Genomic DNA, 22,948 nt, shown 5'->3' on the forward strand with positions numbered 1-22,948 from the left:
AGAGAAGCAAAGGGCGGGGCTGGGCTGGGGCCCTGCACAGGTTCCTGAGTTTGTCAGTGAGCGGAGGCCTGGAGGTGAATCTGAGAAGTGCATGATGGGAAGTGGGACAGGAGGCTTCAGCCGCCGTGGGAGCCAGTGGGACCAGCCCCCTCCAGTCTGCAGCTGAAGTTTCTGCACAGGTGGCGTGGATGCCCAGACCTCCGCCCTGGGGTACTTCGTCACACCCTGCGTGGGCATCTTCACGTCTATTGTGTGTTACCTGAGCCTGCCCCACCTGGTGAGCCTGGTTGGTATTGGGCTCAAGGCCCCACTTCAGAGCATCTCAGATACAGCTCTGAGTCTGAGGCCCTGAGAGGGGCCAGGGGAGGAGGAGGGGACCTGATCCCCAAAGGAGTCAGCCCCTGGGGGACTCCAGCCTCTAGGTCGACAGGGTGGAGAGGGATCCGGACACCTCAGCCGAGCCAGGCAGGCCCAACGCTTTCCTTCTGCAGGAGTTCGCACGCTACTACCTAGCCAAGAAACCATTGCAGGCGCAAGGTCAGGAGCTGGAGACCAAAGCTGAGCTCCTCCAGTCTGGTGAGCTGGGGCCCCCGCTGGGGAAGTGGAAGACCCAGGGGAGGCTGAAGCTACCTCCACAGGGAAGCGTCTTCCCTCCGTCCCCATCTAGAGTCCTCCCCCTGGTAGCCTTGCGTGAGCAGACACAGAAGATCATGAAGGGAACTCAGTGGGAGTCAAGTCATCCCTGCTGCCTTTTGGGCATCGGTTTTCTCCTCTATAAAATGGGGGGACAGTAGAGCTCCAGCATGCTCGTTCTGGCTCGAAATGCATTTGTTTGAACCCTGGTCTCACAACATCTAAGCTGTGTGACCTTAGGCCAGTCACTTAACCCCTCTGAGCCTCAGTCTCTTTATTTGCAAAGGAGTAGCAGTGAGATAATCCATCTAAGGTGCTTAACTCTGCCTGACACATGCCTGTGCTTAATAATAGTAGCTTAGCATCTTTCCATAGTTAATTCTCCTTGCCTACATGCTGAGCTGGAGGAGGGTCACTTGTTTTAACTGCTGGGAATTGCCCTCCATCGAGCCTGGCTGTCACAGGCATGACCCTGCCCTCCCCTCTTGCCCCAGATGAGAAGAACAGTATTCCCAACAGCCCCCAGAAGGTAGCCCTGACTCTGGACCTTGACGCTGAGAAGGAGCCAGAGCTGGAGCCAGAGGAGATCCAGAAGCCAGGAAAACCTTCAGTTTTCATTGTCTTCCAAAAGGTTTGGCTTGGCCATGGCCCCCAACCACCATCCCTGGGGAAGAGAGAGCTGCTCTCTCCAGCCCTCTTTAAAGACCCTTAGAATGGAATGGGGCCTTAAGACTTGCGTCCGCTTCAAGGTATCAGGGTCATAGTGGGCCAGGAACACAGTTAGGCCAGGCCCCAGGTGTCCTGTGCCCTGGCCGGCGCTTGGCGCTTGGGGGTTGGGGCTGCGCGTTGGGCTCTAATCTGCCCCGCTGCTTACACCCCTGCCTCTGGCTCCCAGATCTGGCTGACGGCGCTGTGCCTTGTGTTGGTCTTCGCAGTCACCCTGTCTGTCTTCCCCGCTATCACAGCCATGGTGACCAGCTCCACCAGTCCTGGGAAGTGGAGTGAGTGTTGGGAAGCAGAACAGGGCAGGGCAGGGGAGAGGGAGGGAGGAGGAATGAAGGGGAGGAGGAGGGAAGAGGAAGGAGGGACCAGGATGAGCCCTCTTTCTCTCCCAGGTCAGTTCTTCAACCCTATCTGCTGCTTCCTGCTCTTTAACATCATGGACTGGGTGGGGCGGAGTCTGACCTCTTACTTCCTATGGGTGAGCATACCTGGGCTGGGGGGGGCTGATGGTTTCAGGAAGCAGTTGGAGATCAGAGGGTGTGAAAGAGCACAGAAAGGTGGTTTCCTAAAAGTCTGACCACTCTAGGTCTGGCAACAGAACAGCTGGCCAAGAGGTAGTGAGCACCTGGCCCCTGGAGGTATGCAAGCCAGGGCTTGGACTGTGAGCTCCTTGAAAGCAGAAGCCACGTCCAAATGGCCTATGTTCCCCAGCATCCAGCCCAGAACCCAGCCCTCGGTCCTCAGGGAATGTTACACGGAGGTTCCCGTACCAAATGAGACGCTGGACAAGATTCTAGTGTTTGGACTGCTTTTAGCCAAGGTGCTCCTTCTTTAAATGAAATCTTCCAAGGAGATACAATAAATAAAGGAGATTGAAGAGGAGTTGCTCTGATCCAAGCTAGGATGGGGCCCGGATCCCCAGCTTCCAATCCCATTCAGCAACCCCATGTGCCCCGAAGGGGTCTGCGGAACCCCCAAGGGTACTTGGAGGAACCCAGCTTGAAAACCAAAGATGGTGTCTAAGGTCTCTTCCAGTTCTGCCACGGAGAGAGCCCAAGCTGGAGCTCGGAAGGGCAGAGGCGAGCCCCAGGCCAGTCCCTGATGGCTGGGTGGCCTTGGCCCAGCCCCTCACTCTCCGGAGGCCTGAGGGCCGGGTCCTCACCGGCTCATGTAGAGTCACAGGTCAGGGGAAGTGACAGTCTGTCCGGGGTGGGCTCCGGGCACCTCCCTCACCCCGGCTTCTGCCACAGCCGGATGAGGACAGCCGGCTGCTGCCCCTGCTCGTCTGCCTGCGCGTCCTATTCGTGCCTCTCTTCATGCTGTGCCACGTGCCCGAGAGGTCCCGGCTGCCCGTCCTCTTCCCGCAGGATGCCTACTTCATCACTTTCATGCTGCTCTTCGCGGTGTCCAACGGTTACCTGATGTCCCTTACCATGTGCCTGGCGCCCAGGTCTGGGGGTCGGGAGGGTGGGCCTGGGCGTGGGGAGGTGGCCTAGCTCTTCTTGAGGGGGACGGCCTGCAGGAGAGGGTCCATTCTGCTTCCCGCCAGCCCAGCCCTGGCTGTCTCTAGGTGCCAGCCACCCTGTCAGGTCAGACCTTCCCTGCCGAGCCGGCCCCGAGGCAGGAAGGGAGAGGAAGCCCCAGCCCGAGGTTCCTGCCAATAAAGTAGCCCAGACACTGGTTCTAGGACCTCCTCTCTGGGCCTGTTTCCTCACTTGTGAAACAAATGGGTTGAACTATCATTCCTTAGGGCCCAGCTACTCCCCCCGAATTCTCAGTTGAAGGGGAGCAAAGGTGTTGATCAAAAGTGGAGGGTTCACGGACTATTTATGCTGGGGACAACGGAGCTGAGAATCCAGAGAGAGGAAAGGTGACGGGGACAACCAGGCTGGGGACGTTTTGTCAAGAGGGAAGGCAGTGGAGTCTAGAGTCCTGTAATATTGGACTTGCAGGGCATGAGAGATGTCCCCGTCAGTGGCCTCGTTTTACAGATCGGGAAACTGAAGTGAGGTGTCCTGTCGTAAGGGGGGCACAGGGCACTGGGGCTGGGTCCAGGATTGGCCCGATGTTTTCTAAGAGCCTGCTCCCGTGTGTTCTAGGCAGGTGCTGCCACATGAGAGGGAGGTGGCCGGCACCCTCATGACCTTCTTCCTGGCCCTGGGGCTCTCCTGTGGAGCCGCCCTCTCCTTCCTCTTCAAGGCGTTGCTCTGAATGCTCCGTTCCAGGCTCGCCCACGGCTCTCTCTTCGCTACCCCTTCGGAGCTGAGACCCCCGTGCAGGGGGAATGGCGAGCCGGGCCCAAGCCTCTGCTGGGCTGGTGCCCCTCGGTCTGGAAGTGCCACCTGCAAGTGGGTGCTGCTCTCCTTCCCGGGCTGGTGTCCATTTGGGGGCTGCGAGGAAGAATTCACCAGCGGTCATTCTAACCCCCCACCCCCAGCAGTGGAGCTGAATCACAGAGACAGACTATTCAGAGGCACACAAGACCTCTCTGCACAGGTGCCGATCAGGGAAAGAGGGCCAAGGACCATGGCCCTTCCTCACCATCAAGAGTACATTTGTTAATCTCAAGACACGCGCTTGCTGATCTGTGGCCACTGGAGGCCACCAGCGGGGTCTTGCCACAGGTGTGGCTGCTGGGGCCCAGCCTGGGGTTCAGAGTGGGAGTGGGGGCCAGCCCAGGGCAGGCCTGCCCCTCCCCAGGCCTCAGCAACTCCACGATCGGATGTCTCAGACCCCAGGGCAGAGGATGCCTGGGAGGCCGAGGGCAGCAGGGAGAAGGAACGGGCATTAGGGATCTGAAGGTACTCAAAGGACCATCTGGGCCTCAGACAGTGTTTGCGTAGCCAACACTTACTGTCCCCGCTCCCCAGAGCCAGGCTGGGCCTGGGTCCCGGAGCTGCGGGCGGCTTACATGTGTGCACCCCACTTTACAATTTGCAAAGCTCTCCCGCACCCATTCTCTTACGGAAGCCACATTGAGACACTTGCGGGAGCCAGGCAGGGACGGTGCTGTCCCTCTGTACAGGTGAGGAAACCGGATCTCGGGGGGAAATGACCTGGTCCATGGCCGAGCCGGGACCCAGCCCCCACCTCTCTCCTCCCTATAGGTGCTGTTCTTCCTGCCCACTACTTGCTTCTCCTTCCCTCACGAGGCTCGAGGCAGGAGTCCTAAGCACTTGCTCCCCACTTTTTGCTGTTTTCCTTCCAAACCCACTCCTGGGTCTAATAACAACCTTCTTCATTTGTATCATCAATTCACGGAGTCTTTATTTCCAAAGCGCTTTCAGCTCTATCAGCTTTGATAAGCTGGGTAGGGTAGGGATAATTGTACCCATTTGACAGATGGGATGACTGAGGCCCTCAGAGGGGCAGGGATTCGTGGGCATCCCTCTGCTGGGCCCTCTTGACCACATGATGTCCTGTGCTCCTGGGCAAAGCACCTGGCTGCATGGACAACTATTGCTTTCCCCCTCCACTGGTGTCCCCTGCCTCCCCAGGCCCTCCTCCTCAAAAATGGAGCCTCAGAGAGGCAGTCAGCCAATTTTCTAGAGGGATGGAAGAAAGGCTCGTTCCACCACACATCCGTACTACCCTGCCCAGCCCAGAGAAGAGCACAGGTTTTTGCTTTTAGAGGCACCGGCCTTTCTGCCCACTTGCCCTCCTGCCTTCCATGAACATTCCCTGAAGCGGCTATTATATACCAGGCGCTGAGCCAGCACAGGGCCCCTGCTCAGAGGTGAGAGGACCGATATGACCTTGGTAGCTGAAATAAAGCCACAGGGGAGACCCCAAATGACCACTATTCACTGTGCCAGGCCCTGGCTGGTCTGGTGACCCTGAAACAAAGGAGACACGGTCCCTGCTCCCAAGGCCAAGGAAGCAGAAAGTAGCAGGTGATGGGGTCTGTGAGGGCCCTACAGAAGTGTGTAGTGTAAGAGTCCAAAAAAGGATGCCTGGATTCCTCTTGGAAGTCAGGGTGGCAGCCCTGAGGCCTCAAGAGAAGAAAAATGAGTTTCCTGGGCTGAGGTGGGGGAGGGGCATCCCAGGCAGAGGTACCAGGGAGGGTGGAAGGCACCGACACTGAACATTCAGGGGGCAGTGGGAACTTCTGGTGGGGAGGGGGGTGGCACCTAGGATGGGAGAGAGGGCGAGTGGGGAGAGGATAAGGATGAAGCAGTGGGTTGGGAACAAATGGTGAAAGGCCTTAGTGATGAGACCCAAATAGGGGGGTAGACAGAGGAGAGATCCAGGAGAGAAGAGGGTGGTGGCCTCTTCAGAGGCCATTTAACTCAGCGGTTAAATGCACGTAAGCTGATCTAGCATTCTGGGGTCAAAGCCTGGCCCTTTCATTTGTAAGCAGTGAGCATCGGGACTTTCAGAAACTCCTAGGGAGAGGCTGGGGCTGGAGTACAGACTGAATGTACCGGACAGTGGTTGTGGTCCTGGAGGTACCAGCACGGACCACAAGGTCTAGCTGTACCCTTGGACTGGGAAATGTGAGGACAGGACCACACACTTCCTGACCCCCTTCTCCTTCTCCACCTTCACAGACCATTGTCTGTTGAACCCAAGGGTTCCTAGACCTGCCAGACACCCCACCCCCTCCCAGGCCAGGCAACAGTCCCAGGAAACCCACTGGTGCCAGTCCACGGTCATCTGGAGCAAGCCCACGGTAGGCTGAGCAGTGGAGGATGCTTTCTGGGCCCAGAAAGAGGACACTCACCCCTCAGAGGTCCTTATGATGTCACAACCTTCCCATCCTCCTTCCCGGCAGACCCAGCCCAACTTGCCCATTAGATCAGTATGTAGCTGGCTTCCGATGCTGGAAACAAATACTGGGACTGATGGGCTGCACCTGCTCCTTCCTCTCCTGATTCCAGTCCTCTGGGCACTGCCACCTCCCCAGCCTGACACAGCTCTGCCAGCAGGCCCAGATTCCCTCAGAAGCAGCCAGCTGCCATCAGCAAACGCTTGTAGGGAGCTCTAGGTGGCAAGTGCTGAGATAGGCCTGGTGGAGAGACACAAACATTTGAGAAACGAGTCCTCACTAGTTTCTTACCCTTTTATGCGCAAGAGGCCTCCTGGTGTGTGAGTTGATTCAACTTTCCAATTAAAAGGCAGAGGCTGCTAGATGGATTAAAAATGATTTAACCAGGGGCGCCTGGGTGGCGCAGTCGGTTAAGCGTCCGACTTCAGCCAGGTCACGATCTCGCGGTCCGTGAGTTCGAGCCCCGCGTCGGGCTCTGGGCTGATGGCTCGGAGCCTGGAGCCTGTTTCCGATTCTGTGTCTCCCTCTCTCTCTGCCCCTCCCCCGTTCATGCTCTGTCTCTCTCTGTCCCAAAAATAAATAAAAAACGTTGAAAAAAAAATTAAAAATAAATAAATAAAATAATAAAAAAAAATGATTTAACCAGGGGCGCCTGGGTAGCTCAGTCAGCTAAGCGTCCGACTTCGCCTCAGGTCATGATCTTGTGGTTCGTGAGTTCAAGCCCCACATCAGGCTCTGTGCTGACAGCTCAGAGTCTGAAGCCTGATTCGGATTCTGTGTCTCTCTCTCTCAGCCCCTCCCCCCTCCCCCCCCCCCTCTCAAAAATAAACATTAAAAAATGATTTAACCATATGCTGTCTATGCTGTCTACCAGAAACTCACTTTAGAGCAAAAAATACAAATAGGCTGAAAATGAAAGAATGGGGAAAGTTATTCCATGCAAATCGTAATCAAAAGGCAGCAAGGGTGAATATACTAATATCAGACAAAGCAGGCTTTACAGCAAGAATTATTTAAGACAGAAAGGAAGATGTTACATATTCATAAAAGGGTAAATCCATCAAGAAGATATAATAATTATAAACATACACACCTAACAACAAAATCCTAAAGGAATATGAAGCAAAAATGGACAAATTTGAAGGAGAAATACGCACTTGTACAAGAATAGTTGGAGATGTCAGTGCCCCACTTTCTTTTTTTTTTAAAAAAATTTTTTTTCAATGTTTTTTATTTATTTTTGGGACAGAGAGAGACAGAGCATGAACGGGGGAGGGGCAGAGAGAGAGGGAGACACAGAATCGGAAACAGGCTCCAGGCTCTGAGCCATCAGCCCAGAGCCCGACGCGGGGCTCGAACTCACGGACCGCGAGATCGTGACCTGGCTGAAGTCGGACGCTTAACCGACTGCGCCACCCAGGCGCCCCAGTGCCCCACTTTCAATGAAGCACAGAACAACCAGACAGAAGATCGACACAGGACCTGAGCACACCGTAAATTAGTGAGGCCAAACAGACACACATAGAACACTCACCTACAAACACCAGAATGGACTTCCTTCTCCCAGGATAGATCATAAATTAGGTCACCAAACAAAAGTGCAATAAATTTTAAAAGATGGAAATCCTGCAAAGTATCATTTCCAATCACAATGGAATGAAACTAGAAATCAATAAACAAAAAGTAGACGCTTCACAAATGTGTGCAAATTACACAACAGAATCTGAACTAATGGGTTAAAAAAGAAGTTAAAAGATATGGAAGCAGCCCAAGTATCCATCGATGGATGAATGGATAAAACAGATGTGAGGGGCGCCTGGGTGGCTCAGTCGGTTAAGCGTCCGACTTCAGCTCAGGTCGTGATCTCATGGCTCATGAGTTCGATCCCTGAGTCGGGCTCTGTGCTGACAGCTTGGAGCCTGGAGCCTGCTTCCGATTCTGTGTCTCCCTCTCTCTCTGCCCCTCCCCCCACTTGTGCTCTGTCTCTCTCAAAAGTAAACATTTTTAAAAATGAAAAAAAAAAAGATGTGAGACACATACACACACAGTGGAATATTACTCGGCCATAAAAAAGAATAAGATCTTGCCATTTACAATTGAAGGACCTAGAAGGCATTATACTAAGTGAAGTAAGTCTGACAGAGAAAAACAAATACCATATGATCTCACCCACTCATGTGGAATCTGAAAAACAAAACAAACAAAAAGCAGAAACAGACCCATAAATACAGAAAACAAACTGTTGGGCTGCCAGAGGAGAAGGGGCTGGGAGGACAGGTGGAACAGGCAAAGGGTATGAACAGGTACAAACTTCCAGTTATAAAACAAAGAAGTCACAGAGATGAAAAGTAGCACATAGGGAATACAGTCAGTAATGTTGTTATAACGTTGTGTGATGACAGGTGGGATGTGGTGAGCACTGAGGAGGATGTGGAACTGTAGAATCACTAGGTTGTAGCCTGGAACTAACATTACATTGTATGTCAACTATACTGCAATACTTTGAAAAAAAAAAAAAAAGAATCTATACAATGTATACTATGTTCTACTATTAGCTTGCAATTGCTTTGCTGTAAAAAATAAAAGAACTACCTTGAAAATCCCCCCTCAAAGGAAAGGAAAGGAAAGGAAAGGAAAGGAAAGGAAAGGAAGGAAGGAAGGAAGGGAGGAAGGAAGGAAGGAAGGAAGGAAGGAAGGAAGGAAGGAGGGAGAAATCAAAAGACCAACTAGAAAATGCTTCGAGACAAAAGAAAATGAAAACACAACACACTGAAATGTATGGGATGCGGCCGGAGCAATGCTGAGAGGAAATGTATAGCTGTAAATGCCTACATTAAAATGGAAGAAGGGGGTGTCTGACCAGCTCAGTGGGTGCAGTGTGAGGTTCTTGATATCCGGGTCCTGAAAAAAAAAGAAAGGTCTCAAATCACTGACCTAACTTTACACCTCAATGAACTAGAAAAAGAAGAGCAAATTAAGCCCAGAGCTAACAGAAAGAAGGAGATGATAAATAATTAGGGTGGAGGGCAGAAAAACAACAGAGGAAATCAATGAAACAAAGTTGGTTCTTTGAAACAATCAACAAAATGGACAAAGTTTTGACTAGACTACCAAGAAAAAGAGAAAGTGGACCTCCAAACTGTTGAAAGCAGAAAGGAAAGTGGGTCCATTACTATTGATTATACAGAAATAAAAAGGATTTTAAGAGAATACTGTGTTGTACACCAACAAACAAGAGACCTAGATGAAATTAACGAATTCTAGAAACACACAAATTACCAAAACCGATTAAAGAAGAAATAGCAAGTCTGAACATACTTGTAACAAGTAACAAGATTGAATCAGTAATCAGAAATGTACCAACAAAGAAAATTCCAGGACCGGATGACTTCACAGGCTAATTCTACCAATCATTTAAAGAATGAACAAACACCAATCCTCTCAAACCCTTCCAAAAAATACAAGATGGAGAAACACTTCTTAACTCATTCATTCTATGAGACCAGTACCACCCTGATGCCAAAGCCAGATAAAGACATCATAAGAAAACTTAATAACCAATATCCCTTACGAATATAGATGTAAAAATCTCAACAAAATGCTAGCAAACAGAACCCGTAGCTCATCAACGGGATTATATACCATGACCCAGCATGATCCCCTCCAGAATGCAAGGTGGTTCAACATAAAAAGACCACTTAATGTAATACACCACGTTAATAGAGGGAAGGGGGAAAAACACAAGATCATCTCAACTGATACAGAAAAAAACATGTGACAAAACCCCACACCCTTTCAAGATAAAAGCACTCAACAAACAAGGAATAGATGGGAACTTCCTAAACCTGATGAAGAAAATTTATGAAAAATCCACACCTCATGTCATATTCAATGTTTAAAGACTGAAAGCCTCTCCCGAAGATGAGGGAAAAGCCTTTTATCATTCCATCTTTTCAATGTTGTACTGGAAGCTCTAGCTCCGGCAATTTGGCAAGAAAGAGAAATAAAAGGCATCCAAATTAGAAAGGAAGAAGCAAAACTATCCATATTCACAGATGAAATAATACACACATATACAGAAAACAAAATTCTGAAGAATGTACACGCAACACACACACACACACACACACACACACACCAACACACACACACTTACAGCTAATGAATAAATTGAGGGGCGTCTGGGTGGCTCAGCCGTGCTGACAGCTCAGAGCCTGGAGTCTGTTTCAGATTCTGTGTCTCCCTCTCTCTCTGCCCCTCCCCTGCTTGTGCGCTCTCTCTCTCTCTCTGTCTCTCTCTCTTTCAAAAATCAACATTAAAAAAATAATTCAGCAAAACTAGAAGATTCAAGAGGAACACACAAAATTCAGTTGTATTTCTATACATACGATTCTGACACCAATTCTGATGCGTGGGTTTTCCCCCCACACCAAGCAATTCTCTGACACCAGCTGAGTGTCCTACAATGCAACTCAATTCTGACACCATCTACCTGGAAACAGCATCAGATCCCACAGCCGACTGGCTCAGCCCCACCAGACCGCCTGCCCTTCAGATGCCAGTTGGAAGTCCGGGTTGTCACCTGTGCTTCTGACCAACTGGCTGTCAATCAGAGGTTCCAGCAGCCCCTTCAGTGGATCTGATTAATTTGCTAGAGCAAATCACAGCAGTCGGAGAAATATTTCACTCGCTGGTTTACAGGTTCGTTATAAAGGGATATATAAATCAGGAATGGCCAGAGGGAAGAGACGCAGAGAGTAAGGTATGTGGAAAGCAGGCCCCTTATTAATGGTTTTCAACTCTGGTCTTTGACTCTCTCATGCTCTGCTCCATCACAGACAGCGTGTCTCCCCAGCCAGGCCTTTCCGCCCACAATAGCAGTCTGTAGGCCTTCCTCTGGATTTTCTATGCGGTTTTCCTTGATCTTGACACCTCAGTGAGGCCCAGTCACTACTTATGCCAAGGCCACTGGGGACACTTCAGAAGCTTCCTATTCACTCATTCAACAAACACAGATTGCTGCCTGCTATGTGGCTAGCATTGCAGCGCGGGGGAGGTGGAAGGTACTGGGAGCAGATGCCTGGGCAGATCTTCAGTGGAGGTGGTATTATGTGAGCGCTGCAGATGAAAGTCAAATGCCCAAAGGGCCAGGGTGAGTAGTGAAGGGGCAGGGTTGAGACTCTAGCAAAGAGAAAACTATTTGCAAAAGGTGAGCTACTCTTACCTTCTGGTTGATTGTCACCCTGTGGAAATGCAGGCCTGGAATTGCCAGATCTTTTGGAATTTAAGACAGAAGTTGGCAGTGGGGATTTTCCGTGAAATCTTCTGATTCACCAAGGTTAACAACTAACGTGATTCAAATGGTTGTTTTCAACACCGAGCAGGTCAAAAAAGACCCTAACAGCACCAAATCTGACGTCCGAGCCTTCGGTTTGCAAGGCTTGTGCTAAAAGGATCTGCACATTCATTTCTCCTCTCTCCCAGTACAGGTCACCAGTGAAAACCTTCAAAGATAGTACCTGTCGAGCGTCCTGCAAGGCCCTATCAGGGGTACCTAACACAGCCCCTGGTGTGGAGCAGGTGCTCAGTAGGTGTTACTGCTGGGGTTGCAGAATATAGGTCCCCTGGTCCTCTTCACTTCAACAGCCTTGGCTTCCTACTGCCTGTAGAGAGGAGGGCAAACCTTGTCCTGGCAACTGGAGGCCCTCCCTAGTCTGCCCCAAGCTGCTTCCCCAAGATTCACAAAGCACGAATAGTTATTACATATCATTGATTTAGCAGTCGAAGTACCTGCCCTTCCCCACAACCTTTCCTCTTCTGAACAGTCCATGGATCAATTATTTCACAAACACGTATTAAGCGCCTTCTGTATACGTTAGCTACGGTTAGAATATTGTAGGTCTCCTGCTTAAACTGTGTTGGGGAGGAGGGGAGAGGTGTGTGGACACATGGTGTCCGCTCTGGGAGAATTGCTAGCGGGAGGGGAATCAGTGGGCTGAAAAGAGTAATAATTTAAGTGATCACACTCACCATTTCCAAATTCCACTACTTTGGACACTAGGGTGGCACCTCCCGAGGGGCCTCTCTAACTACTGCAGATGACATAGTGGTCACAAGTCTGGCATCAGCCAGAATTCCAATTCGGGTCTTCTGGGTGCCGCTGAACCTCTGGCCCCTTTCCTATAGGAAAGCAGAAAAGTACACCCCTCACGCCGTGTAAAACGCGACCGACGAGGATGGGATTCGAACCCACGCGTGCAAAGCACAATGGATTAGCAGTCCATCGCCTTAACCACTCGGCCACCTCGTCCCACGTAGGGCGTCTTGTTCCACACACCCTTATCTCTCATCTCTTCCGCACCTTCCGAGCCCCCCAGCATCCACTCTACAGTGTGGATTTCGCAGGAGCTGGCGGAGGGAGAGAAGGCGGAAAGAAAGGGGCTTTTTGTGTTCCTTCCCGCCCGCCGCAGCCGCGAACCCGCGCCATCCTTCACCAAGCTGCAACCGAGCTCGGCCACGGTTTCCCCTCCCTAAGGCGGGGGCGAGCGCGCCGGGGTTTCAGGACGCGCCTGGTCCAGGGGGTCTCGCACTGACCCGGAGGGAGGGGTGCATACCCCCGGGAGCCCGGCAGGCGCGGCCGCGGGCACTTTCAGGGTTTGCAAAGCGCGGCGCGGCGGCGGATGCAGTAGCTCCTCCTCGCGCGCAGGGGGCGAGCTGGCGCACCCCGAGCCCCTCTCGGGAGGGGATGCTACGCCGGGCTCGGCTCGCCTCGGCTCGCTTCGGCTGCGCTCGGCAGGCTGCGGTAAATCCGGGCTTGCGGCGGCTGGCAAAGGCTGCGGCCCGGTGGTCCCTGCTGCGCGCTCGGAGCCCCGAGAGCCATGCAGATGTCCTACGCCATCCGGTGCGCCTTCTACCAGCTGCTTCTGGCCGCGCTAATGCTGGTGGCGATGCTGCAGCTGCTCTACCTGTCGCTGCTGTCCGGGCTGCACGGGCAGGAGGAGCAAGACCAGTATTTCGAGTTCTTTCCCCCGTCCCCGCGGTCCGTGGACCAGGTCAAGGCGCAGCTCCGTACCGCTCTGGCCTCTGGAGGCGTCCTGGACGCCAGTGGCGACTACCGAGTCTACAGGGGCCTCCTGAAGACCACCATGGACCCCAATGATGTGATCCTGGCCACGCATGCCAGCGTAGACAACCTGCTGCACCTGTCGGGCCTGTTGGAGCGCTGGGAGGGCCCGCTGTCCGTGTCGGTGTTCGCGGCCACCAAGGAGGAGGCGCAGCTAGCCACGGTGCTGACCTACGCGCTGAGCAGCCACTGCCCTGATATGCGCGCCAGGGTGGCCATGCACCTTGTGTGCCCCTCGCGCTATGAGGCCGCTGTGCCCGATCCCCGGGAACCGGGGGAGTTTGCCCTGCTGCGGTCCTGCCAGGAGGTCTTTGACAAGCTAGCCAGGGTGGCCCAGCCCGGGATCAACTATGCGCTGGGCACCAATGTCTCCTACCCCAATAATCTGCTGAGGAATCTGGCCCGTGAGGGGGCCAACTATGCCCTGGTAATCGACGTGGACATGGTGCCCAGCGAGGGGCTATGGAGAGGACTGAGGGAAATGTTGGATCAGAGCAAGCAGTGGGCGGGCACAGCGCTGGTGGTGCCCGCCTTTGAGATCCGCCGAGCACGCCGCATGCCCACGAACAAGAACGAGCTGTTGCAGCTCTATCAAGTAGGCGAGGTGCGGCCCTTCTATTATGGGCTGTGCACGCCCTGCCAGGCGCCCACCAACTACTCCCGCTGGGTCAACCTGCCAGAAGAGACCTTGCTGAGGCCTGCCTATGTGGTTCCCTGGCAGGACCCCTGGGAACCATTCTACGTGGCCGGAGGCAAGGTGCCCACTTTCGACGAGCGCTTTCGGCAGTACGGCTTCAATCGCATCAGCCAGGTGCCCAAAAGGGAGAGGGCAGGGGAAAGGGGGTAGGAGGAATGGCGGGCTCTGGGAGCTATGAGTAGTCCTGGATGGAAAAGAGCCAATGAGGAAGGACAGTCATAGTTCAGGAGGTGGCTGGATGGTGTGGAAGATCCAGGATGCCTCCAGAGGAGTGGGGATGCTGGAGGGAGGCTTTAGGGATGTCAGGCTTGGCCCTAGAAGTGTCATCCAACTTCGCTGACCTGTCTCTCCCCCAACAGGCCTGTGAGCTGCACGTGGCAGGATTTGATTTCGAGGTGCTGAACGAAGGTTTCCTGGTTCATAAGGGCTTCAAGGAAGCTCTGAAGTTCCATCCCCAAAAGGAGGCCGAAAATCAGCACAATAAGATCCTTTACCGCCAGTTCAAACAGGAGTTGAAGGCCAAGTACCCCGACTCCCCTCGTCACTGCTGAGCGCTTCCCTCCCCTAGTCCGAGCAGTCTCAGCCTCTTCCCTCCTTAGGCCGTCCCTCAGGCCTGACAGGGGTAAGAAATGTCACTCCACTTTACAGTGGTAGCTGTGGTGTTGGAACACTGGACTTGAATATGGGGTGCTGGGATCAAGTCCTAGCTTTACCACTAACTAGCTGTGTGGCCTTGAGCAAATCCCATTTCCTCTCTGAGCCTCAGTTATCCCATCTGTAAAAAGGGAGGTGAAAAATACCTACCTCACAGAACTGTTGGGAGGCTCAGATGAGATGCTACATGTGAAAACATTCTGTAAGCTTCGTACAAATGTGAAGTATTATTAATATTATTACAGTATTATTGTTGTTATTATTATTAACAATCTTGGGTGGGTGGGCAGTAGGAGAGCAAAGAGTACGAACAGGGCAGAACTGGGAAGTCGGAGGACTTAACAAAATGAACTTTTTGGAAAGAAATCAGAGGGAGGCGTTGGATTTACTTCTTAGCTTTCGGGCAGAAGCCTACACCTCCTGGTTCTTCCAGGCCTCCGCCTTCAGGAGCTCTGGAGAAAGGAAGAGTCTGCAGGTTCCGTGCCAGATCTGTACCCTCGAGCAGGCTGGGCTGGGCTATTTGCCTACCGATGACCATATGTAAATAAATGAGTGTTCACACCTACAGCTGGCTCCATTACTCTCCCGAACCTGGCGTGCAGGGGGTGGGGTCGCGGGTACCTCCCTTTCACGCGAGGGGCGGGGGGACCGGGGAAGGAGGTAGCTGCGGACCGAGGGGCGCGGACAGCGGGGCAAGAAAACCACAAGGGCCTTCTCCACCAGCGGTAGGCCTGCGCGAATGTCGGCCGGTTGCCATGGAGACCGGCCCCGCGGTATCCCAGCATGCCTCGCCCCCAGCTGCCCAAATGTGAGCTCGGCGACGGGCGCCTCCTGATCGCGTACACGGAAGTGAGGCGGGCCCCGCCTCCCGGGGAAGGGGCAAGGGCGCGACGCTTCCGGGAGCCCGGCGGCCGCGGGCACCTCTTCGGGAGTTTCGGACGTCAACCCGGAGGCCCCACTCGCCGCGGTGCGTAACGCTGCTCATGGCACCTGGTTCGGCCCCTCTGGCCAGTGGGTCGGAGCTAGCCCAGTCAGGGCGGAAGCGGGGACCTAACCGGCCGGACGCGTGCGGCGCCGCGGGGCCGCAGCTGGCCGCCGAAGAGCCAGTGATTGCCCCGCCCGCGGCGCCGGCGCAGACGGGAATGGAACCGGGCGGGAGGGTCCTGGCGCGCCGCGCCGCGCAGGGTCTGGGTTGGCTTCCTCGAGGGAGAAGAATCGGTCTTCTGTAGAGGCCTGCCCTCGAAATGCTTGCTCACTTTCTAAAAATATAAATTGAGTGTGCCCAGCGCCTTACAAGTTTCCTTTCCGTCCCTTATCCCTTGCAATCTTTACAACACTCAGAATGGTTGAGGGTTACCCTCTTTTTGCACCAGGGTAAGGAGGGGAGGTTGTGATTAAATTGGCTCACTCGTTAGAATCAGAGACCGCTGGAGACAAAGTAAACGTATATATTTAACAATGAAGAGGGTTGGCAAAATTTGGAAACTGCAGGAACTGGGGCTTGACAACGGGAAAGATGAGGCTGGTTTGGAGAACTGAGGGTTTTCAGGTCAGGTTCAGATCATTTGTGAAATCATTGAGGAATGTGACTAAACTGTCCCGTGAGCCAGTTATTTTACAGAACTGGAATTGGGGTCGAGGAAAGTGAACAGTACCTGGTGGGTTTGCTACCACTACAGGGCCCTGGGGCGACCAAGAAATAAATGCCTGCCCTGAAAGAGTGTGCTTTGTTTAATTTTTTTTATGTTTATTTCTGAGAGAGAGAGAACGCGGGCGAGCTTGAGCGGGGGAGGGGCAGAGAGAGAGAGAGAGGGAGACAGAATCTGAAGCCGGTTCCAGGCTCTGAGCTCTCAGCATAGAGCTGGAAGAGGGGCTTGAACTCACAAACCGCCAGATCATGACCTGAGCCGAAGTCAGTCGCTCAACTGACTGAGCCACCCAGGCGCCCCAAGAGTGTGCTTTGTTTAGTTTGCATTCGCACATGCTCTAGCCGTGAAGTGAGTAAGTACTATGCCGGATGAATAAGGTACATGTGCATCCCTGCCCTGGTGAGGCTTACGGCCTGGTTGGGCAAACGTGAAAATGGGCAGGGAGGACATGTAAATAAATAGGGCTTCCCGGAGGGAGTGGTGTCTACATGCACAAAGCCATGCCCGGGGAAATGGGAAGAACATCACCAAATAGAAGCCTCCAGTAGGCAGAGAGATTATCTGTTGAGAGGACTCTTTAGTCTTCCTCGTAGGTGACGTCTTGGCAGCATTGTTACCGCTCCTTCCTCCTAAAATTCTTTCTCCCATGACTGAATTTTTCCTCTTCCGCCTCTTGCTAATTTCCTTCTCCTTTGCAGGGGTTTCATCATCTGTCCCTTTGGTGACCCTGGGAGTTCCATCATGGACCTCTTCTCCACACATTCTGCCCTGCTGGTTGCACCCTCTCCCAAGGCCTGAAGAACTCACTATATGCTGATGACCATCACATCTCTGCAGCCCAGACTTCTCTCTGAGGCTTACACTCCTCTGCCCCCAACCCTGCCCTTTCTCTCGTTTTGGGGTCTCTGTACATGCTATTCGGTCTGCTTGGAAAGTTCCCTCCCCAGCCATCCCAGCTCATCTGTGCAAGCCCTCCCTGCTGATGCAGCAAGGATCTTCCTCTGTAAGCCCTCGCTGTTGGAGCAAGCTCCAGGTTCCAGTTAGACGGCTCTGCCATATGCCCCCCTCCCCAGTCTTAACTCTTCTCACACCACAGTACAGTTCTACTTCTCTGCCTCTCTCCCAGGAACCTGTAAACTTGAGGTCTGTCTCAAGTTGTTTATTTGCCTCGTTGAGCACAGCGTCTGCCGTACTGTCTGACGGTACCTGGCGTATATTAGACCTTTAGTAAATATCAGATGAGTATCTAGAAGAAGGAATGATTAATAGTGTTCATTGTTGCTGAGAAGTCAACTAAGATAAGCACTAAAAAATACCGGCACTGGGCACAAGGAGGTTGTCGCTTAAGGCCACGTGATTCGCCTCAGCCGAGGGCGATGCATAGAGAAATGGAATGGAACACCCTGGGGAATTCAAGAGTAGGAACAGCCAGAGCCTTGAAGAGTGTAGCTGTGAGGTGGGAGATGGGGAGCGGTTAAGTGGAGTGGGGCAAGGTCTTGTGCTTCTGCTGTTTCTAAATGGGGGGTGGGGGGGGCTGGTAGCACTGATCACGCCTGAAGTTTCATGGGAAGGAGCCATCAAGAGGGAGAGCTGCAGGAGCAGTGGAGATGGGGACGCTGTTAGCATGAGGCTCCAGAGGAAGCAGAAGGACATGGGCTTTGACCCAGAGCACAGTGAGAGGACAAGAGGATTGCAGAATGTTCTCCAGAAGAAAAGTGAGGTCATTCCAGGCAGACAGATCAGCAGGAAGGCGTAAAGAGGAGGAAGGAATGGTGTACTTAACGACTGACCCTTAGACAGTGGGGTGAGGAAAATGGACCAGTGCAGTCACAAGTCTGGGCCCAGTCCCAGAGGCAGTGGGGAACCCATCCTCGGTGTTTCCCATCTTCTGGACCATCCCCTTGGCCGGCATTCCGCAGACTGGCATCGCCAGCAGTGTCCAAGGATGTGAGCGTTTCCACGGCTCCCAGGCTCCTGGGAGATGTACAGACAGGGCTTGGTTTGACTCCCGGCAGGGCCGGTCTCCTGCTTGGAACTAAGGGCAGTGGCAAGTGATGGCTCCCCTCCTTCTCCCAGAGCCCAGATGCCCGTGCAGCCTCCAGGCAAAGACACGGAAGAGATGGAAGCAGAGGGTGATTCAGCCGCTGAGATGAATGGGGAGGAGGAAGAGAGCGAGGAGGAACGGAGTGGCAGCCAGACCGAGTCAGAGGAGGAGAGCTCAGGTGAGCCCCCGCGGCATACACCCCGGTGCCCACCCGCTCCTCCTCAGCCAGCCCTGACCGGCCTCTTGTCCCAGAGATGGACGACGAGGACTACGAGCGGCGTCGCGGCGAGTGCGTCAACGAGATGCTGGACCTGGAGAAGCAGTTCTCAGAGCTGAAGGAGAAGTGAGTGGGGGGCGCCCAGGGCTGGGTCTTCGGGAACCCGGGGTGAGGAGGCAGCAGGCCTGGTGCCGGGCAGGGGCGGCCGAGGGCCTCACGCGCGGGGCCCGCCACGGAGCGGGCGCTTGGCCTCGTGTCTGGGGGACAGACGTGCTGCCTTTTACCCCCCAGGTTGTTCAGGGAACGGCTGAGTCAGCTGAGGGTGCGGCTGGAGGAAGTGGGGGCTGAGAGAGCCCCTGAATACACAGAGCCTCTGGGGGGGCTGCAGCGGAGCCTCAAGATCCGCATTCAGGTGGCAGGTCTGCGGGCTGTCCTGTGCTCTGGACCCCCTCCCTCCTCCTCTGCCAGAGCCCATGCTTCCCTTCTTTTCTCATCCCTGCCCCGCCCAGCCTTGCTCCTGGCTCCCCTCTTTGGAGCCCCGGGTCCCTGGCCAAGCGGGGCCTCCCGTCTCCCTCCCCCTGCAGGGATCTACAAGGGCTTCTGCCTGGATGTGATCCGGAATAAGTACGAGTGTGAGCTGCAGGGAGCCAAGCAGCACCTGGAGGTGAATGGGGCTGGGCGCGGGGAAGGCAGACGGAAGTGGCTGGGCCCTGCAGCCCTGCTGAGCGGCCCCGCCCCTTCCAGAGCGAGAAGCTGCTGCTCTACGACACCCTGCAGGGGGAGCTGCAGGAGCGGATCCAGAGGCTGGAAGAGGACCGCCAGAGCCTGGACATCAGCTCTGGTGAGGCTGCCCTGGGCCCTGCTCTGTCCGTGCCCACCCCTTGGCGGGGCCTCCGCTGCCCTGCCCGCCCGAGGGGCGTGGAGGAGGACCTGCTTCTTGGGGTCACTGTGGGGACTAAGCGGAACCAGGCACAGAAAGGACCCGGCCCAGTGCCTGGTGTAGAGTGGAGGCTCACAAAGAATGGGTCTCCGTACCCTCCTCGGCCCCTGCTCTCTTTCCAGGACAGGAGGTGTCATTCTGACGCACCCACCCGTACAATAGCCACAGTCCCTTCTGCGTCCACAGCGCCTGTGTTCCTATGGGGTCCTAAAGAGGCCAGAATTGTCATTGTCCCACTGTCCCCTAAACAGTTGAAGAAACCGGGCTCACCAAAGTGCAGCGACCTCTCTCCTCGGCCTGCACAGCTGTGCCATCTGGGCCTGAGCTCGGCTTCCAAGCCCCGGGCGAGGGTGCCCTCCACCGCCGCGGGAGGCAGAGGAGGGGTCAGGGCCGGCCTGGCTCGCGTGAAAGGCCCAGGCTACGAGGGTAGGGTGCCCCGGGGGCTCCGGCGCCTCGCTCCTAACTCCGGGTCTGGGGGCACAGAGTGGTGGGATGACAGACTCCATGCCGGAAGCAGCGCAAAGACTTGGGATTCTCTGCCGCCCAGCAAGAGGAAGAAGGCGCCTCTCGTTTCTGGTATCCTTCCACCCACGAGCACCCAAACCGGGCAGGACGTCCAGACTGGGGGAGGGGGTGGAGGACACGGAAGACAGAGTCAGACTAGACGCATTTATGGTCATTTGGCCTCACGTAGCCTTGTCCAGGCAAATCCAACCGTCAGGGAGTTTCTGTGGGGCCCTGGGTCTCTCCTGGGCTGTGTGGACCCTAGAGACCCAGGAGCGTCCATTCAGTGACTCCCCATAACTTCTTTTGAGGCCCTTCTGGCTTTCCCACAACGTCCCATCCCGGACAGGTCCCAGACTGTCCCACCACCCCACCCACCCCCACTTTCCACCCTCGGGATGCCTTGCTGCCCATCTCTGCCCCTCCGGTGCTTGTCTCACCTGTTACCTCCTCTGTGAAGCCTCTCCTGGTTTCCCCCCCCTCCCCCCCGCCTCCCCAGTGGCTATGGCTTCTCTCTCCTCTGCACCCCCGTGGCCTAAACTGGGGGCACCCGCATCCCATATAGGAATAGTTGCCTGTCACCTTAGGCATGAGCCCTTTCAGCCCAGGGTCTGCTGAGCCTCTGTCCCTCCTGACATCGTCCAGCACGGACTTGAATGGAATTCTCATGCCCTTGTCTCCACACCGGGTGTTCCCGCGGCCTCAGGTTCTCGGGGCGCTGGCTGCCTGGTGATGGCAGGCAGTCCAGGCAGGGAGGGAGGAGACAGGGCTGCAAGGCCTTGACGGGTGAATGGAGGTGAGGGCATGCAGGTATCAGGTACAGAGGACAGAGCGGATGGTCCCCAGAGGGGAGCGTGAGACCAAGGGAGGGTCACCTCCACGATGGAAGAGACTGGAGTGTATGTGTAGAAGGGGCCGGATGAGGGGTCAGAACAGAAGGAGCAAGGTCCCTGAGTGGGTGGGATGGGTGTCGGACTGCTGACCTTTAAACTGGAGAGAGGAGGTGAGGGGGAGCCAAGGGTAGGTAGGGGTGTGGCTCCCTACCCCCCCCCCAAGAACATGGGAACCAAGAGGTAGGAGGCGGAGCCTGCTTTCTAACTCTGGTCCTGAGCCCCTCCCCACTGTGGTGCCGCCTCCCCCAAGTGTTGGAGCTCCGGGGCAGAGGCCTGTTGCCTACCCCCTCCACTGGGCTTCCTGCTTTCCTTGACCCCCGCTGCAGGTCCTTACATCGTGTACATGCTGCAGGAGATTGACATCCTGGAGGACTGGACGGCTATCAAAAAGGTGGGGCCGGCACCCCCTGCTTTGGTCTTGCAGGCTCACCACACGTGGGCTTCCTGAGGGCCTGAGAGCTCTGCTCGTCCCTCGGCACCCCCTGCCTTCAGGCCAGGTCCCCTGGCATCGCTGTCAGCTCACAGGCCCCCCTTTGCCTGAGGCTTCCCTGCAAGAGGGACCTTTTAGTCTGTGTCAGCCCCTTCCTCCTTCCAGGGCAGGTTTTGATGGGATAGGAGGAAGGGAGGGAGGGAAGGCGGGAAGGCAGCTGGGCTGGCCTGGCCTCTGACTGGGAGACCGCATCACAGCCTTGCCTAGAAAGGGTCCTCCGCTCCCCACCCGTGTGGATGCAGCACTGACCCGGCAGCCTCCCCCCGCCCCCACCAGAGGCTGATGTGGAGGAGGGCACTTGCCAAGCTGGAGGCAGACTCTCAAGGGGGGGTCTTCTTCTCACCCACCCAGGCTAGGGCGGCTGTGTCCCCTCAGAAGAGAAAAGCAGATGGTAAGAACCACAGGAGCTGCTCTGCCTCCTGCCGCCCCCCTCCCCCAGCCCAGCCTCCTAGAAAGGAGCCCAGAAAGAGGCAGTGCTTGTGTCACATCAGTGGCCCCAGTTAGAACGGTCTGGGTCTGAGGGCACTTTGGGAGTTTGGGGAGCAGGAGCCAGGGTGGGGGTGGGGAAGCTCTAGGTCGATGGGGCTAGGGGATGGAGCCCCGCACAACCAGGACTGGTCAGGGAGGGCTGGAATGCTGAGCCCCAGCAGTGGGGTGGCCCTGGTGGGCCCATGGCTGCAGAGCTGCCCTGGGCCAGACCTAGGCTGCTCCTCCCAGCCCCCCACAGGCAATGGTGCTCCTCCCTTTTTGGTTCACCTTTTCACCTGTGGCGATTTTCCCCCTCCCTCCTTCCCTCAGGACCTTGACCCTGCCGTTCAGAGCCTAGGGGCCCCTCAGAGCAGCTGGCAGCAACCCCAGGATTTGCATTTTCCTGCTGTGGGAAGGCGGACTGACAAACCCCTCAGGGTCTAGCCAGGCAGCTCCCTGGTGCTGCTGCTGGGCCTTCCTCTCCAGCCACCACTGGTCTGGACTCCTCTGCCCTCCTCGGAGGCCTGCACAGCTGTGGCCCAGAGCCGCCCTAGCCAGGCAAGACTGTCTCCTCCGTCCCCAGTGAGCCCGCCACCTTCCCCTCCCAAAGGTCAGCCTCCTCTGTGCCCTCCCAGACAAAGAAGATGTGGCTCATCTTAAGCCAAAGCAACATCCTCTCTGCTGACCTCGGACCAGTCACTGAGCCAGTGATCTGGGCCCCACTTCGTGGGATCTCTGACCCAGGAATTATATTTGGGGGGCCTGTCTCTCCTGGCTGTCGCTAGAGATGAGAAGGCTCCCCGAGTCTTCTCAAGGAGGTTCTTGGTATCTGTCTCCCAGATTTCAGGGACTGGAATTAAAACCTTTCCTGGGACTCTGCTATGACCTATGTGTGTCTGATTTATGCCTTGCAAGGGAATCAGGGCTCTCATGGGGGGATCCTGAGTCGGGCAGTGTCTTCTGAGGTCCCTGGTACCTTCCTACAGCAGGAGCCTACCTGCTCTGAGTCGGGGTAACGAGAGGGTAAGGGGGCGGCTCTCCCACCATACCCTCCAGGAGTGGGGGACCGGGCCCTGGATGATCAGGGGCTCGTGAGCAAAGCCCAAAGCAACATGTGGCACAGGCAGACCACGTGTTCTGGGGTG

General features: G+C 55.1%; 3 protein-coding genes and 1 non-coding gene across 6 annotated transcripts in view; 3 read left to right on the forward strand and 1 right to left on the reverse strand.

The window, feature by feature from the left end:
* Nucleotides 1-4,874, forward strand: part of SLC29A2 (solute carrier family 29 member 2) — a 34,414-nt gene extending 29,540 nt beyond the window's left edge. The window contains exons 13-18 of the mRNA XM_049614853.1: nucleotides 180-277; nucleotides 492-576; nucleotides 1,128-1,264; nucleotides 1,529-1,834; nucleotides 2,607-2,806; nucleotides 3,456-4,874. Coding sequence (XP_049470810.1) covers nucleotides 180-277; nucleotides 492-576; nucleotides 1,128-1,264; nucleotides 1,529-1,834; nucleotides 2,607-2,806; nucleotides 3,456-3,567 — 938 coding nt within the window. The 3' untranslated portion in view covers nucleotides 3,568-4,874. The remainder of the gene's footprint in view (nucleotides 1-179; nucleotides 278-491; nucleotides 577-1,127; nucleotides 1,265-1,528; nucleotides 1,835-2,606; nucleotides 2,807-3,455) is intronic.
* A 7,478-nt stretch (nucleotides 4,875-12,352) lies between these two features.
* TRNAS-GCU (transfer RNA serine (anticodon GCU)) lies at nucleotides 12,353-12,434 on the reverse strand. Its single transcript has one exon. It is a non-coding gene; the product is annotated as a tRNA-Ser (tRNA).
* A 436-nt stretch (nucleotides 12,435-12,870) lies between these two features.
* B4GAT1 (beta-1,4-glucuronyltransferase 1) lies at nucleotides 12,871-15,207 on the forward strand. Its single transcript, XM_049615950.1, has 2 exons — nucleotides 12,871-14,058; nucleotides 14,304-15,207. The coding sequence occupies exons 1-2, from the start codon at nucleotides 13,003-13,005 to the stop codon at nucleotides 14,493-14,495; spliced, it is 1,248 nt and encodes a 415-aa protein (XP_049471907.1). The 5' UTR covers nucleotides 12,871-13,002; the 3' UTR covers nucleotides 14,496-15,207.
* A 229-nt stretch (nucleotides 15,208-15,436) lies between these two features.
* BRMS1 (BRMS1 transcriptional repressor and anoikis regulator) lies at nucleotides 15,437-22,688 on the forward strand. 3 transcript variants are annotated; one of them, XM_049616173.1, is made up of 11 exons: nucleotides 15,437-15,565; nucleotides 16,946-17,250; nucleotides 18,324-18,469; nucleotides 18,544-18,634; nucleotides 18,800-18,927; nucleotides 19,093-19,172; nucleotides 19,253-19,349; nucleotides 19,932-20,024; nucleotides 21,172-21,236; nucleotides 21,687-21,726; nucleotides 22,134-22,688. In XM_049616173.1, the coding sequence occupies exons 3-11, from the start codon at nucleotides 18,331-18,333 to the stop codon at nucleotides 22,139-22,141; spliced, it is 741 nt and encodes a 246-aa protein (XP_049472130.1). In that variant the 5' UTR covers nucleotides 15,437-15,565; nucleotides 16,946-17,250; nucleotides 18,324-18,330; the 3' UTR covers nucleotides 22,142-22,688. The 3 variants fall into 3 exon arrangements, with proteins under 3 accessions (XP_049472130.1, XP_049472121.1, XP_049472127.1); XM_049616164.1 differs by having other exon boundaries at nucleotides 22,414-22,688; XM_049616170.1 differs by lacking the exon at nucleotides 16,946-17,250 and having other exon boundaries at nucleotides 22,414-22,688.
* The last annotated feature ends 260 nt before the right edge of the window (nucleotides 22,689-22,948 follow it).

The sequence above is a fragment of the Panthera uncia genome, chromosome D1 (assembly GCF_023721935.1).
Source record: "Panthera uncia isolate 11264 chromosome D1, Puncia_PCG_1.0, whole genome shotgun sequence".
Taxonomy (NCBI): Eukaryota; Metazoa; Chordata; class Mammalia; order Carnivora; family Felidae; genus Panthera; species Panthera uncia.